This window comes from Carettochelys insculpta, chromosome 3 (assembly GCF_033958435.1).
Source record: "Carettochelys insculpta isolate YL-2023 chromosome 3, ASM3395843v1, whole genome shotgun sequence".
NCBI lineage: Eukaryota > Metazoa > Chordata > Testudines > Carettochelyidae > Carettochelys > Carettochelys insculpta.
This window is the reverse complement of record NC_134139.1, coordinates 58,555,503-58,573,346: the sequence shown is the minus strand read 5'-3', so window position 1 is coordinate 58,573,346 and position 17,844 is coordinate 58,555,503. Positions and strand designations below refer to the sequence as shown.

The 17,844-nt window shown below is 43.5% G+C and overlaps 1 protein-coding gene across 1 annotated transcript; it reads right to left on the bottom strand.

Annotated features, from left to right (window-relative positions):
- Nucleotides 1–5,233: 5,233 nt before the first annotated feature.
- On the bottom strand, nt 5,234–16,844 carry SLC30A10 (solute carrier family 30 member 10). Its single transcript, XM_074988609.1, has 4 exons — nt 15,997–16,844; nt 14,729–14,812; nt 9,524–9,763; nt 5,234–8,733 (listed from the first exon to the last, which is right to left on the bottom strand). The coding sequence occupies exons 1-4, from the start codon at nt 16,529–16,531 to the stop codon at nt 8,279–8,281; spliced, it is 1,314 nt and encodes a 437-aa protein (XP_074844710.1). The 5' UTR covers nt 16,532–16,844; the 3' UTR covers nt 5,234–8,278.
- Between the last annotated feature and the right edge of the window lie 1,000 nt (nt 16,845–17,844).

Below are 17,844 nucleotides of genomic sequence, written 5' to 3'. Positions count from 1 at the left end.
CAACACACTTTCACTTGTGAGTGATGAACTACTCCACCGCCTCCACAGCAGTGTTGGGTAACTGCCTTTTCTGGCAGCCCCATTCTCTGACACAGAGGAGATCAGAACAAAGAGCCAAATTCCCTGCAGGTGAAAATGGACAAAAGTCACTTGAAAGTCAATCCATAATAACACATTTCCACCAGCAGAGCATTCAGTCCTAAATTCTTGCACTCAGAACCTGAATTTCTTCCCTCCTGGGCAAGAAATGCTGACAGAACTGAAGAAACTGCATGTTTAGTTTCTTGAGAATTAGCCAAGAAACCTCCATGACAGTGATTCCTCTGCAGCTAACCTAACATTTTAATGGACAAGCTTTGGAAGAAGAGTATCTTGCCTTTATGATCAGGGAAATGGGATGTTCGTTCTATGGCTACACATGACTTCACAGTTGTTAATAGGAAGATAACGTTAAGGCTTTCTACCCGAAAACCCCAGTCCCTGGTGCTAAAGTCTCAACATCCTAATAGTCCTTCTCCACAAGGTAACAAGGTGTGGATAGGGGAAGCATTAGGTGTGATCTCTTTTGTAAGGTTTTTGATATTGTCCTCTATGACCTCAAATCAGGAAAATTATAGGCTCAGTGAACATACTGTAACATGGGTGCACAACTGGTTAGAAACCCATCTGCAGAGTAATTATCAATGATCCACACTCAAGCTGGAAGATTATGGTATTGAGTAGGGCCATAGAGGGATCTATGCGGGATCTGGTTCTATTCACTAGTGTCATAAATTTTGTGGAAAATGGCATAGGGCATACATTTTATAAAGGGTGAAGCTACCAAGTTGTGAGTGGGTTACAAGCACTTTGAACAAATAAGGACAAATGTAAAAGTGCTACAGTTAGGAAGGAACAGGCAATAGGAAAAAATGGGAAATGGATGGCTTACTGTAAGAAAAAGATATGGGCATTATAGTGGATCATAAATTACAGATGAGTTGAGAGGAATGACATTGGGGCGGGGGGAAGCTAGCATCGTTTTGAAATGTATTAGCAGGAGTGTTGTAGGTCAGACATGAAGAGGGATTATTCCGCTCAGCACAGCTGAGGCCTCAGTTGGAGTACTATGTCCAGATCAGGCCACTGTACTTTGGGGACGATGTGGACAAATTTAGAAAAAGTCCAATCCCCTGCTTCCCCTCCCCCCCACCCCCCTAAATAAATAAAAAAAGCCTATCAAAAGTCTACAAAACATGATCCCCAAGGAACAGTTGTATTTGTTTAGACTGGGAAAAAGAAGACAGAGGGGCAAATAATAACTTTCAAGTATGTAAAAGGTTGTAATAAAGAGGAAGGTGATAAATTGTTATCTTTAACCAATAAGGACTGGACAAGAATAAGCTTAAACTGCAGCAAGGGAGGCTTAAGCTGTGTATTAAGAAAAGCTGCCTAACTACCAGGGTCAATAAGCACTGGACAGATTTCTTAGAGAGGCTGTTGAATCTCCATCACTGGAAATTTTTAAAAACAGGTCAGACAAACACCCATCAGGGATGGTCAGCTTAGCCCTGCCTCAGTGCAGGGGGCTGGACTCCATGAGCAGTCCAGGTCCCTTCAACTGCTGTATTTATAAGATGTAAACAAAGTAAGTAGATGATGTTTCATCCAGCAGAGAGCAGTGCCCACATATGCTCCTACTTAACCTTGCCTTCTGAAGGGAGGTAACAGGAAACAAGGAGGAATCACAGGACAAATCCCTTCATGCAGATAACTGCTGAGCATTCATTTGTAATTAATTTGACTGAGAGTTTACCCTGCTGCCTGCTCTGGAATACAATCTTAACAGAATAGGCCCTATCCATGAATTTGACAGTTGAGGATGCTCGTCTTTTAGTTGAAGGGCAGGGGTGACTAGCTAGATCTTCACTGACAAAGAAGGTTGTGTTTTTTACAGTGAAATAGCTGACTCATGCTAGTTATTTTGCTGCAAAAGCATGATGGAGATGAAGCCCTGTAGTTTTGGTGTGAGATAAATAGGGTGAGGTCAGGCAAGGCTGTGGAGTGATAATGCTGATCTGGCCTAGCTACTCGGCAGTAATCACCACAAGTGCTTTGTCTTGACTTAGCATTTTACAAGATATAACGATTGCATGCTTGTTACCTCACTGTTTAAAAAAATATTAAAAAAAACAAAACAAAACACAAATTCCACCTTTGTGGTAGTGGAGACAAAGACCGAGGTAGCTGCATGGGATAGCATTACTGTTTGTTCCAGAGAAGTAGCCATGTTAGTCTGTATCACAAAACAAATAAACCAAAAAGCAGTACTGTAGCACCTTAAAGACAAACAGTATAATTTCTTAGGTGATGAGTTTTTGTGGGACAGCCCCCCCCCTTCTTCACCAGGATTCTCCAGGTATGAAGAAGTGGGTCTGTCAAATGTGGTGGTGATATAATATTGTGAACAGTCACAGAGAGGTAGCCATGTTAGTCTGTATCTTCACAAACCAAAAAAGCAGTCCTGTAGCACTTTAAGATCTAATAAAATAATTTATTAGGTGATGACCTTTTGTGGGACAGACCCTCTTCTGCACAGAATTTCCAGATATGAGGAAGTGGGTCTGCCCCACAAAAGCTCAATCTTAATAAATCAAATTGTTAGTCTTTAGAGCACTATAACACTGCTTTACTGTTGTTTTCCATTTGGTCCTTCAGATGCTACCCTTGGTCACTCTGGCTACGTCTACACGTGAAGCCAACATCGAAATAGCTTATTTCGATGTAGCAACGTCTACACGTCCTCCAGGGCTGGCAACGTCAATGTTCAACTTCGACGTTGCGTGGCACCACATCGAAATAGGCGCTGCGAGGGTACGTCTACACGCCAAAGTAGCACACATCGAAATAAGGGTGCCAGGCACAGCTGCAGACAGGGTCACAGGGCGGACTCAACAGCAAGCCACTCCCTTAAAGGGCCCCCTCCCAGACACAGTTGCACTAAACAACACAAGATACACAGAGCCTACAACTGGTTGCAGACCCTGTGCCTGCAGCATGGATCCCCAGCTGCCGCAGCACCAGCCAGAAGCCCTGGGCTAAGGGCTGCTGCCCACGGTGACCATAGAGCCCCGCAGGGGCTGGAGAGAGAGCATCTCTCAACCCCCCAGCTGATGGCCGCCATGGAGGACCCGGCAATTTCGACGTTGCGGGACGCGGATCGTCTACACGGTTCCTACTTCGACGTTGCACGTCGAAGTAGGGCGCTATTCCGATCCCCTCATGAGGTTAGCGACTTCGACGTCTCACCACCTAACGTCAAAGTTAACTTCAAAATAGTGCCCGACGCGTGTAGCCGCGACAGGCGCTATTTCGAAGTTAGTGCCGCTACTTCGAAGTAGCGTGCATGTGTAGACACAGCTTCTGACTTCTAGTCCCGTACCCCATCGCAATCCTTGGAGACAAACAAGATCAACAGCTGACAAATAATGTCTCATCAATACACTGTTATTCTGGGATGAAGTTTCATAAGCACCTCCTGAAAGTTACTTGTAAAAAAATCTCACATATGTAAACACAAGTACCTCTATCTGCAGATGCAAATTAAAACTTGAAATCCTGATTAGTTTTGCTTGCATAAACTTGGAGGTTTTGTGGATGCTTTTTTGGGGTTGGGCTTTTTTTGTTTTTTGAAGCTATTTTTAAAAAGTGATCTGACCTTTCAAACTTAATACTAAATTCCTTCCAATTCTTCTGTGGCTTCTTGGAAATAGGAAAATACCTGGATAGTGACAACTTTTGTAGTAATGAAAAGCATTCTCCTGCACTATGCAATGAAGCATAAAGCTAAACAATGGCCTCCAGGTCACAAAGGCCTTCAAATGGTTGACATTAACCTGTAAGCATGCTGGTATGTGCTGTTGGAAGACTACCGTCAGCCCCTCAAATTTGCTAAGTTAAACAGGTCAGCACTAAAGCTGTGACTAGCTCCAGGTTTCTATCCTTCCCTCAGAGAAAACACTGATTGCCCCTACACAGTTTTGATATGAACAAGGGGAAAGTAATGAAATATTTTGTTGTTACATACAGCAATCAATATTAAAGTGGACCTTCATTTAGTATAGAATATTTGCATAATCTCTATAACACAGTAATATTAACCATGCACGGTTCATAGTGATCTTGCTGAGCATTGTTAATGCAGGTTCATGCAAATATTCCCTTGGTGCTTGTAGCCACATGGGCAAGGAGAGAAGCAGAATGAATATGATAGGCAATTATTGGGGGTACCTGGTTCAGGTTGGCTGATTGGAGGTAGGAGAAGAGGTTGTATGATTGGGCATACCTTGCAGTTAGCTCAAAAGGCATCTGTTGTATATACCCTCTCTACAAGCTGCAGTGCACTCCGAGGATTAGAGGCCTGCTTTGAAGATCTGGCCCGCTAATGCATACGTTGGTGCTCAGAACTAGAAGGGTATCCTGCCTTGCTCCTGTGCCAGGGCACGAGATGAGGTTCGCAGGACACAGGTGCCTCTTGCCCTCATTTTCTCACTAGTGCCACTGTTACACATATTTGACTCTTTGTTAGCATTTTCCCAGATGGTAAACAGCAACAGCTTCATCATGGGAGCAATTAACACAGTGGATTAAGAGTCCAAGGGTAACTTTCACAAGTGGAGACCTAGATTTAAATCCTGTCTAGTTTTGAGGCCCAGAATATGTTGAGTGTGCTCTGTTCAGCCTCTTAGCTGACTCTGATTCACACTCAGAAACTACATCAAAGGTCACAAGTTGCTCAGAAGCCAGTACAGGAACAGTAAATGTGACTATTCAATAACACTGAACCCAGCACTTGCATTCCCTATGCACTATGCCTGGCTGTAGCCAGTACCCCTTTTTAGGCTTCCCTGCTCAGTATCAAGAGCTCTAAATACACTCCAAAATTGGCTGCCTGAAGATGAACAGTGGGAGCCCATACTTTCAACATCCAGTAGTTTCCATGTTTCTTAAAGAGAGCTGTTGGATGCTGAACACGTTTGAAAAATAGTTGTTTCAGCTCAAACCTATTGTTCTTTCCCAGGCAAGATTCACAATGAAGTCAAGTATCAACAAGTCCTTGGCTCAAGATTGGTCCTTAACAATCATGAACACATTTAAATTTCATATATTGACTTTAGGGCTCCAGTTTTTAATAAATATCAACTACGGGACTGCAAATTTCTTTAAAAACATTTTATTTACAGCACCTCTGTCCTTTCTTTTCTCTGAAAATAGAAAAGTGCATCTAACACATTGAAAAAAATTCAACAGTTAATAAATGAGAAGTTCACAATTCAGGGACTTCAATGATCAAAGTAATTGTATATTATTCAAAGCATATATTGTACAAAGGCAGAAAAGGCACATTTTTAAGCAACGTAACTCAGTGTTTGCAACAAATGCTTACAGAGAAGCCTTCATATAAGGCACCACATTTATCACTTTCAAAACTTTTATCACTTGCAGGTGCATCCACCATACATGGTGGATTAAATGTACTTAAGTAATTTAAACAGATTTAGTTCAATAAAGCAAAGTCTGAAGCCATTTTACTTTTGCATCTGAAGATTTCTATACTCCGTGATATTGGCTTATCTCTTCAAAGGTCACAGATAAAGTGTATTAACAGGTAAGCACATAAATAGAAGAGAATTACTTCACTTGATATTCAGGTTACAGTATAAAAAAACAGAAGTAGGTAATCAACGTTTTTAACAAACATTGGAAGCAAGAAGAGAAAGAAGATGGTACATAAGCAAACATCAAGACAGTGCTCATTTATTAGAATCTGTAATTCCAGAGTAACAAACAATACCAAAAAGAAATCTTTCAAACTTAATACAAAACCTAGTAACCTTATTTAAGATATATTTACACAAGTATGAAGGTGTGGGGGTTTTAAAGTTCCACTACATTACTTATATTTTTGGGTAAAAGATTTTGCCATTTCTTTAATTCTCAAAAGGAAATATAAATAAGTTAGATAAAAAGGAAAATAAATTTCAAACACCATATAAAACCCAAATGAAGCTTGTGCCATCTTCTTTCAAAAGGCAGAGCAGTATAAAAAGACAGTTTCCTCACTTGTCATTTTGTGCAATAGCCTTTATAGCATGACTGCTGTCCTTATACCCAAACTTGCAACTAACATCAATGGAATGATTAGGTCAAAAAGACAGCAAGGTCAACATAAAATTTATTAAAAATATATCTATTTACCCAAGAGATAAAAAGCAGCTTACAAAGAATAAATATAGATCTTAAATGGGTATTACAATGCCTCCCTCAGAAAATGAGAAATCAGGCTGTGTGCTTTATTGTCTTACTTTAATATTATTTTAAGAGAATGTAACTATATGGGTGTGATACTTTCAAATTAGTCTAACCAATAGGTACCGGAAATGTATTAGCTCAGGAACAGAATCTCTTTTCCCACACTTCCAAGGTGATTCTGAATTACGGGACACCAAATAAATAGGCAGTTTATCTTGTGTAAGTAGGATAATGAAAATGAACCCATTTTGAATGCTCTGATTTTGAGCACTGGTTGAACTGAACTGTCTAACACGATGAGGTCAAATGGCATCCTCAGCCAGCATAGGTAGGTTGTAGTGTTCCCTCTTGGAAAGGAAGACTCAGCCCAGGCCTAATCCCCATCTTGGTGCAAGGGTGAGGCACCTTGTTTTTCCTCAAAATGCTGGAGAAAGGATTCTAAAAACATAAATAAGAGGACAACAAGAACTCCTGTGGTACCTTACAGACTAACAGATAAGGTGCCACGGGACTTCTTGTTGTTCTTGAAGATACAGACTAACATGGCTACCTTTCTGATACTTATACCTAAGAGGGTGCGTTTCCGAGTGGTAATTGCATTTGTGCACATAACATAACACTGTGGGGGAGGGTGGGAAGCTTAAAACATTTAAAATGAACCCAAAGAAGCTACTATGATAAAATCAAGGCAATGAACTCCCAATAGTTTTTAAAAAGCACTCTAAGTATAAAGATTGTGTATCAAATTTAAGGGACTTTCTTAATAAATGAAAGATTGAACTGAGTCATTAAAATAATGGAATTGCAGAGTGAAAACTCTTCATAAATAGGTAACGCTAATTATTTGTTCGTTATGAATGACAACTAAGATATTGTATGTTAAAAATCACAGTAATTCCTATCTACCTTGATGAATTAAACCCACTGTGGTAATATCTACTTTCTAAAACTCAGTGGCATAAGGGACTGGCGACAGAGGGGGGCTTATCTGGCAGAGGCACATCCACATGGCCTCTGTATTGCTGGCACCCTCGTGCCAACAGAAAAATCTCACACGGCTACGCTAATTAGCCACAGGAGTTTGCAAATGGTCCTCCATTTCCAATTCCTTGAACTATCATTAGCACAGCACTGCCAGCACCAGTGCTCTGCTAAAGGGCCATGTAGGCACAGCCAGTTTGTTTTGCTGACCAATTAAAATGGAAAACAAGCATAGCATTAAGTGGGTGAGCATCTGCATTTCCCTTTACTGGAGCAGATGCAATCCTCATACTACATTAATTATCAAATCTTCTTATGCTTTAATGTCCAAAGAATACACTTGCTGACCAATCACAAATAAAGATACTAAGGTTAAAAAAAACCACTATCATAAGAGAAGACAGAAAGTGGCTTCTGCTCCATCCCCTCAAAACAAGAGGCAGTCCGGAAAATAATGAAAGTAAAACATTCCTGAGTGTGTTTTCCACTATCAGACTGACTTCATTCATGGTCTCACAGTTCACAGTACAAGAATTATGGTTATAACTGAAAACTCCTATGTAAACTGAAAGTAACGATTAGTTAAAACAACCCTATCAACTAAATACCTTTATGATAAAATACTTCACTCCAGTAGAATCAATGTGCTACAGGGCTTCCATTAAGCAGCCCCTTCCAGTAAGAAGACCAGAGTTTATTTCCCAGAGCCATTGGCCACAAACTGCGAGCATCAGTCTATGCTGCCATATACCTCCTACACTCTAAAAATAAAAGTTCCCATTTAGTTAACTCAAGAAATTAGTGTTAACATGCATTACAGCTATTTAGGAGGATGCAAAAAAGATGATAACCCTTATTTCAGTTAACAGGTTTTTACATGTTTTGGTTATAGCTACAACACAGATGGCTTTTCCAACATGCACTTCAGTTCCAACAAATGGCCTTTGACTTTTTGGCCACTGGGCTTTGTTTCATACAGAAATTATGAAATGCAAGATTAATGGTTTTAAAATTGTGTACTGTGCAGATATGGTTTGTCATCTGTATTTTGAATTCCATCGCCTGTCAACGTATGCTCAATAGGGATTTCAATGCCATTTTTATTTAAACTATTGTCTTGACACAGAGTTGAGGGAAGGATATTTTTCCCAGGATAACCATTAATATGAGTAACTGCAACTTCCTGCTGAGGGCAACACAGCTGAGAAGCACAAGCTTTAGAGATACAGGGTGAGCTGCACGTTAGGTCAGAGGCCTTGTGGTCAATATACTCTGGTTGGATGGTCACAGAATGGATTCCTGCTTCATGGAAAACCTCCCTCATTTTATAAGAGGCATCTTCATAATCAGAAGCGGTTTGACACTTGACATGAAGGGTTGCAATATTTTTCCCTCCTGCCAATTCCCAGACATGCACCTCATGAAGGCTTCTAACTCCTGGCACATCAGCTAGTTTCTCCACTAGAAAACATAAGAGAAAATAATTTAAAAGAGAAATGGTTGGTGAGGGTCAGTTGCAAATTTCTATTTATTATGAGGAATGGTGTTTAAAAGCCACAGTGATCAGGAAAGATATCAATGCTCTTCCATCTGAGATATAAATGTATGGCTTTTTAAAAAGTAGTTAAACCCTCCTGCAAACTTCACTTTCTCCTAGTCCTCCAGGGTCTGCCCTAAGTTTAACTTTGGAACCAGTCCTTTGGACATGCCTTTAATACTTACTGGCTTCAAAACAAATTGAGGGTACTCAGTCCATCACTGCCAGAACTGAGCATATTGTAGGATCAATGCTAGACTTTAATCTCCTGGGGACAGAGACCACGTCTTACACCATGCTCTGAGCTGAGCAGAATAGGGAATTCAAATAGAACCCTGTGTGCGTATTTAAAAAGTTAAAATTAAGAAATCATGCTACTGTCAATTGACTAAAGCACTTTGGGATCCTTGGACAGGAGGTATTATAATTCAGTGTTTTTCATCTGATATATTTTGTGTGGATTGTTTTACAGCTCAAGGTCTGGTATTTTTATGTACTGTTGGAATACCACAGTCTCAGACTGCATGCTTTAACTAATCCACAGGGATTTGAGACATGTTGCTAGGACACAAACATGTGATTCCATTTCTCACAGTTCTTGAGAATTTACAGCTGCTATGAGTATATAATCCAAACATGTCATTCCAGAAATAAACACCAGCACTAAAATATGCCATTGTAATTACTAAAAACTCAGTAACAAATTTGACTTACTCAGTGCTTGTATATCAACACCTTTGGGAGCTATCTGCAGCAAAATGGTTGCTGTCTCTTTGATAAGTGGGAAGGCAGAGGACAAAATGATGACCACCATAACTATCGTCAGGCTTGGATCAATGTAACACTGCCAGTTGCATGGAGCATTGGCATCCAGGGGAAGTGCATAGAATATCGCAGCAGCAACCACTACAACCACAGAGCCAAGTGCATCTCCCATGACATGTAAAAGAACACCTGAAACAAATGACAATACAGTATTTGCATTAACTTTCATTTGGGGGTGGGGTGGGGGAATCCAAATGAACCGATAAAAGACTTTTGAACTGACTGTTTGACAGAACTGCAGCGTTAGGAAATCAGAACCATGATCAGCTATAAAACTCGCAAGATCATCTTTGAGAATGAAAAAAATGGATGGATTCAGGTGTGGGACTGAACTTCAAAAACTACACAGCTGTATAAATACACTTGGTTATTAAATGTTTAGGCTCCGTAACAGATCCACAGAAGTTAGCACGGAACACTATTCCAACACACAAGGCTTCTGATCAAACTATTTTAGCTAAGAGCTGGGCCTGTAAAAGATGGTGATCATGATTAATCCAATAACATGTTGCTAAGGGGAATGTAGTCCACTTCCAAGTAGCTCTATTAATTATTCTCCTTTGATAGCTGTTCTATGACCTTGCTGAGTTCTGAAACAGTAGCAGCAATATAGCTAAACAGCCACTTTCAAAGGAGGGGAAAACTTCTGAATGCACGTGATATAGAGGTGGGCCTGAACCAGGTGTACAAATCCAAACACTGGACAAGTTTGGATCCTGATCTGAGCTTCATAACTCACTTAGCTCTATTAACTGACAAATTAACAAAAACATCTCAACTCATCTGCCCTCAGACTTGGAAAATAACTCAGTTTGGGTCCAAATTTTGCCACTTCATTTCATCTCTTTTAGTATAAGTATTTGTACTACTACAAGTTCAGAGACCACCACATACAGTTCTTCCACTTACTTCCATGGGCACAGAAGGAAAAAAGTGTATGAATTTTAAAGGCAGTCAGTAATACATCTCTAGGCCAACCCTGTTTGTTATATTAAGTAAAAGCATGTGCGTGCTACACATTCATAGTAATCTTAGGATCTTGTTTCCTTTTAGCAAATTTAAGCATTTTTCTCCTGATGTGCTTTCTAACAATCTCCCTCAGCTATGCCTGCATTTTAATACAACTGATGTTAGATGGTAATGCTCTAACTTTTTATTTTGGGGTGTCAGGGAGATAGCAGAGCTGCCTCTTTTGAAAACTTCCATTTACATTCACTGTTAAAATTACGCTTCTACATAATCTCTTTCTCAATTAGGATGGCTGCATGTAGCTCCCTCTTGCACCCACTAGTGCTCAGCTGAGAGTTTTCACTTTGCAGTGCTGTGTACATGAAAATTCCTCATGCTGAGAACAGTGCCTTTGCTATCACTCCTTGCCAGTTTTGGGTCAAATGCTGACCCCTTACCTGGGAAAGGGAGGTAATACTGCTAGATGAGTCTCAATTCAAGGCAAGGTACAGGCTGAACCTCTCTAATCCAGAACTCCAGAACAGCTGTAATTTACCCCCTCAGTGTCTTCTAAGAGCCCAGTAAGCAGTGTAAATGTTGGCAAAGTGCTAGAAAATATTAACCTGCCATTGGCCGTGTCTACACGTGCCCCAAACTTCGAAATGGCCATTTGCATGGCCATTTCGAAGTTTACTAATGAAGCGCTGAAATGCATATTCAGCGCTTCATTAGCATGCGGGCGGCAGCAGCGCTTCGAAATTGACGCGCCTCGCCGCCGCGTGGCGCGTCCAGACGGGGCTCCTTTTCGAAAGGAAGCCACCTACTTCGAAGTCCCCTTATTCCCATGAGCTCATGGGAATAAGGGGACTTCGAAATAGGCGGGGCCCTTTCGAAAAGGAGCCCCGTCTGGACGCGCCGCGCGGCGGCGAGGCGCGTCAATTTCAAAGCGCTGCTGCCGCCCGCATGTTAATGAAGCGCTGAATATGCATTTCAGCGCTACATTAGTAAACTTCGAAATGGCCATGCAAATGGCCATTTCGAAGTTTGGGGCACGTGTAGACGTAGCCATTGTCTGTCAAATTCTCATGTCTGGCACTGGTCAGGTCCCAAGGATGCTGGATGAAAGAGGATCAGCTTGTACTCATTAAGCCTTAACTTTCAGATGAAATACATTTCTTCATGGTAAGGTAAAGAGAACTCTCCCTTTGGCTACCTCTACCCATGCCCCTCCCTTTCGGAAGGGACACGTAAATGAAGAGGGTGAAATGCTAATGAGCTGCTGATACCAATATTCAGTGCCTCATTTGCATAATGGCTGCCACCCAGAGCATCAGAACTGCTGCTTTAGAATTGCAAACTAGCCACATAGACAGGGTTCCTTCAAAAGGAGACCCTGATTTCTAAAGCATCTTTCTTCCCCCAAAAAATTGGGAAGAAAGGTGCTTTCAAAATCGGGGCTTCCTTTCAAAGGAACCCCACCTACACGACTAGTTTGCAATTCGAAAGCAGCCCTTTTGACACTCTGGGTGGCTGCCATTATGCACGAGGCGCTGAACGTTCAGATCAACGCCTCAGTGACGTTTTCAACCCACTTCATTTACATGCCCCTTCCGAAAAGGAGGGGCATGTGTCGACGTAGTCTTTCAGTTTTCCAGAGCAACCAGGTACTTAAAGGTAGGGTTACCATATTTGAACTTTCAAAAAACAAGGACACCCCGAAAGGGAGTGTACCTGCATCAGTGTCTACTAGCTCACTCTAGTATAACTAGTACAACATGGCCGTGGCCACACTAGCCTCTCCTTTCAGAAGGGCTATGGTAATGTGGCACTTCAGATTACGCTAATGAGGTGCTGCCATGAATATGCAGCACCGATTTAGCATAATGGTGGCACACGCGCTTTGAAACTGTCAGTTTTCAAACATGTGCTGCCCATGTAGCCTTAGGCCTTTTGAAATGGCCCCCTAATTTCGAAAGCCCCTTCTTCCCATTTGGTTTTGGGAACAAAAGGCTTTCAAAATCAGGGGGGTCGTTTTGAAAGGCCCCCAGCTACATGGGCAGCGTGCATTTTGAAACCAGCAGTTTCAAAGCACGTGTAGCTGCCATCGTGCTAATGAGGTGCTGCTTATCAAGGCAGCATCTCATTAGTATATTCTGAAGTGCCACATTACCATAGCTCTTCCGAAAGGAGGGGCTAGTGTGGCCACGACCCATGAATTGGTAGATTCTGGTAAAGGTACGCTCCTTCTCACAGGTGTCTCCTTTTTTGAAAGTTCAAATATGGTAACACTATTTAAAGGTCTTAAGAGTCCTCAATGTAGTTTTAGCTGTAGAACTGGTGACAGTATCATTGCTTCCCATTTAAAATTAAAGTAGATTTGAATGTGTCCTGCTGAGTTTACTTCTGCCCTAATAAGAAGTATAGGCAAGCTGCAATTTCCCTATACTTTTAGGATGCTAACAGTGGATGTCTACATTAGGGAAATCTTCTAAAAATGCCTCCCTGTTGCTAATACTGATCCAGTTCCACTGCTGTGAGAGATATTGGGAACCTTAAGAGGAATGGGCTGCTCAGCATAGCTCATATTCTGAGCACTGAATGAATTAGAGCTACTCTGAGCAAAGTCAGACGATAGTCAATGGGGCTGACAGCCACTGCAGGCTGCAGGGCAAGGTGTGTGGGATCCGGGATCCACACTGCCAGAAGGGGTGGAACCTTGAGCGGAAGGGGTGAGGCCAAGAGCAGTCAGCCCTTAGTGCCGCCCAGACTGCAGCACGTCCCATCATCCCCCCTGACCTCCCCAGCCCTCAGAGCTGTGTGGGGTGCCATTCAGGTGGCAATTCAAAAGGGTCTTGGGGCGCTGCTGCCACCACTGCTACAGCAGTGGCAGCTGGAAACTCCAGGCCATTCTACATTTCTGAGCCCTGGTGCAATTGCCTGCTTTACCCCTTCTGCCTCCTGTCAGCAGCCCTGGATACAGGGTTTAAAATGAACACTGGAGCGTTCCAGGTACCAGTATGTTGTATTCTGAGGATGTCACATGCACTATGCAGGTCGGCTGAAGCTGACCTCTAGATGTTCAAATACCAGTGTTTTAGGACACGGTGCAGTTTTGCAAAATACTTTTTTGCATTAGTATAATGATGAAAATACTTTGCAGACTGTTACCATATACTAAGAAGAGTCAGTCATTCTCCTGACATGACCAACCTCTTAGCTGGATTTACTTGATATGATCCACAAAATGGATGTGAGAACATCATAATGGTGCAAGAGATGGTGACCTGTGATCAAGTAAATCAAGCAAAACATCTAACATTTTAGCAGCGTTTTGATGAAATAAAATACTAAGTATTACTGGTGGGAAATTTTGTTTTTAAATAGAAAGTGCATTTAAAAATCACATACTCGGGATGCAGTTGGGGCATTCAGGATATATATGCACATATTTAGTTTTGTTTATTTTTATGTGCATGAAGGTTACCGATGAGAATAGTGTGATTTGCAAATTTCATTCAGCAGATAGCCAGAGCTCCATGGCGTCCTTTCTAGCGTTGGGCAGAAAGTATTTTGAAAAGCAAATGTGAGGACAGGGTTGCTTGGAGAAGAGGTGATCCATAAGAGGTCTCTGCCATAAAGCAGTCCATGGAACAACAGAGCTGCAGGACCACTAAACTTCCGTGCTCCTTTTGCAACTGACTATGGGGCATCATTGATATCAGTCTTTAAGGAAACTGTGCTCCAGCACTTCAACTAACACTATTGAAATATTATTGTGGTGACCCTCTAGAAATACCTAACATCTAAGACAGAAAAGAAGATCCCGGGGACCACAATCACTATTTAAATAAATGGAAGCGTCTTTGAAGATGAAGCTGTTTAAAAAGGTAGAATCAAAATTACAAATGTGAACACACACAAAGGGCCAGACCCTCAAATGCTCTATTGATTTTATTGAGGCAATCGTTGTCATTTTGAAATATTTGCAGACCTGACCGAGATCTATAAAAAACCCCCTACAGTTAGTAGTAAGTTGTGAAAACTATCATTTTTATCTTCATTGCAATTATAAAAGCAAATTAAAAAAAATAAAATTTGGAAAAGTTTGGCCTGCTCCAGTTGAAAATTTTTTAAAAATAATTGTACCTCTGATGTTCAAAGCTGCAAACTTTTTCTGTTTTTTCTGTACTGTCTCATCTCCAGGACTTTCCTGAGTGTTCAGGGAATCACCTGCATTCAAAGAAGAAACCCTGTGTTGTGTATAAATTCTACAAATAAAAAGAAAAAAAAAACCAATCTTTTCAACACCAACTTAATTTACAGAGAAACAAACATAAATCCAACAAGAAAGGTCAACCAACCACCCTTTACTACCTGTCTATTTCGAAAAATACATGGTAATATACATATAAGAGTGAAATATGTAATGTTTCCATGGTGTTTGTTCACTCTGTGGTTACCATTCAAGCAGATTTTGGAGGAGATTCCACCACAAACAGTAAATAAGAGAATGTTTCCTTTTATTTTAAAGTTGTCTTTCCCTCTGCCTCCCTCCCCCTCAACCGACCAAGGAAGAGCTATAACTAAACCATTAGGACGACACAATAGCCAAAAAGAGCTATACAAAATAGGCCAGAAAAACAATGGGAGGAAGGAGAGGAACACAGAAAAGGGGAGCTTCATAGATTCCAAGGCCAGAAGAGACCTCTGTGGTTATCTCATCTGATCTCCTGGCTCTCACAGATCATAAAACTGCCCTGGGATAATCACAGAGCAAGGCTCTTTTAGAAAAAAAAATAAGAAGAAAGGTGCTTTCAAAAACAGGGTGGTACTTTGAAAGAACTCCATCAACACTGCTGTTTTTCTTTCTAAAGACTCTCTTTGGAAAATGCAGTTATGCAAATGAAGCATGAGATGTAAATTGGCACTTAATTTGCATTTCTGATTTGCCTCATTTGCATTCCCCTGTTGAAAGGGAACTATAGTGTGGATGCAGCAGCTATTTTGTTTGCACAAGAAGGGTTCTTTCGAAGATGTGGTTTATTTTTGAAGGACCCTCGTCTACACTGCTTTCTGAAGAAAGAATCCCTTCTGCAAAAACCTTATGCAAACGAAGCACATGATATGCAAATCAGTATCTCGTTTGCATTTTTGATTTTCCTCACTTGCACTCCTCTTTGGAAAGAGGAATGCAAGTGTAGATGGAGCCAGCCTGGGGCCAGTGTTTGAAGGTGCAAAGAGAAGGAGGTGAGGACAGGCAAGAGGAGATGCTGGAGGGAAGGAGGTGAGGACGGCGGGCAGGGTTGGGGCAATGGAGACAGCAAGAAAGGGAAGGCGGAATAGGCGAGGGGAACGAGGGAGGGGAGCAGCCGGGAGAAGAGCCAGCCGCGAACCAGGATGCAACTGAAAGGCACCTGCTTCAGCCGCCTCCTGACACTCCACCACGGCCACCTCCTCGCGCCCGGGCCCGGGCACCACCCGCAGCTTCTCCGGGGTGCCGGCGCGGGTCTGCGGCGGGCCGCGGGGGCAGCCGCAGCTCCAGTCCTGGAAGATGAGCAGCCCCACGATGTTGACGGCCAGGCCCAGCGCCCCCACGATGAGCACCAGCTGCGGGCCGTCGATGCGCTCGGGCCGGGCCAGGCGCAGCACCGCCTCCATCAGGATGGTGAAGTTAAGGGCGGTGAGGAAGACGGCGTTGCTCAGCGCTCCCACCGCCTCGGCGCGGCCGTAGCCGAAGGTGGCGCTGGGGCCCCGGCGGGCGCGGCGGGCGATGCGCCCGGTGCCGAGGCCCACGCACAGCGAGATGAGGTCGGAGAGCATGTTGAACGCGTCCGACACCAGCGCGATGGAGTTGCCCAGGTAGCCGGAGACCAGCTCGGCCACAAAGAAGCCGGCGGTCAGCAGCAGCATGAAGAGCAGGCGGCAGGTCTTGCCCGAGTAGCGCCCCATGCCGCCGGCGGGCCCCGGCCTGCGGCGGGAGCGCCCCGCCTCCCTCTGGCTCCGGCGCCAGCGCCCGGCCGCTAGCTCCGCCGCAGCTGCTGCCGGGAGCCGCTCCCTGGCCCTGCCGCGCCTCGCTTATATGCAGCCCGCCCGCGCCCCCGCCTCACAGGGTGGCACCTGCCCGAGCGGAGGACCCGCGCCTCGCCCCCCTCTGCCGGGCCAGCGGCTCGTCCTCCCGCCTGCGCGGCGCTCTAGGGGCAGGAGAGCGGCGCCTCCTTCTGGGGAGTCCAGTCCTCGCGCTCCGGCGGGGGAGAGCGGGGCAGCGGCGGGGCTCGGGCCCAGGTCGGTGCTTTCTCACGGTGCTGCGTTTTATAGTGGGGGGAGGGGGGGAGGGGACGGGTGTGGTGTAGAGATGCAGCAGCGGGGTGCGTGTGGTGGGGGAAATGGGCTTTCCCTTGTCTCGCGCATCAGCAGAAGTCACTCCCCTGTAAGCTCCCCGCAACCTGAGCCCCCTAGTGGCTCCAGCTCACAGCCGAGACAGCCCCAGGAAAGGCACACAAGGGCCCCTCTGAAGGGGCGGAGGGAGAGCCTGGAGGTACTGGAAGAGAACAAGTGCGATAGCCCTTACCCTGTGCCCATATCGGGTACCACAGAGAGAGGAGACGACCCGTCGTACCCTTGGGGGAGAGCGTTGCTTAGAGAGGGAAAGTTTTCAGAGCCGGGGGGTGGGGAGGCTGAAGTTGAAGGAACCCGTGAAGAACTGGTGCTAAGAATAAGCAAATGAAGATCTTGCTGAAAACAAGTAGTTCTGGACCACCTTGAAGACGAACAAATCCATTTACAGGAAACTCTTTCCTATTCCGCAGCCCCTAGAACCAGGAGGTTCCTGGAAATTCAAATATTCTGGATAATAGAGCGGTATACCTAGCAGTGCCTAACACTGAAGAAAAACAAGATTAGAGATTAAGAAACAAACAAATGTATGCAGAGTACTTTAACAGTAGTATTGCACACTGTAAACTTATGCTGTATTTATTTTCACTTATGGAAAACATAGCTAAAATGTGCTTATCGTTAAAATGCCAATTATTGGGGAGTTGTAGATAGAATGTCAGATAAGAAAGAGTTTACCATAGTAGCTTTTGGGGATAAAAACCCTTTCTTGAGATTTTTCAGATGATAATCTGAAGTAGGTCTGACCCATGAAAGCTAATTGCCTAATAGTTATTAAGGTGCCTCACAACTTCCTGTTTTTTTCATAAGTTTGCCCATCATCCCTAAACTCCACCGGGAGGTCCTTAAATAGGAGAGTTCTTTCTCTT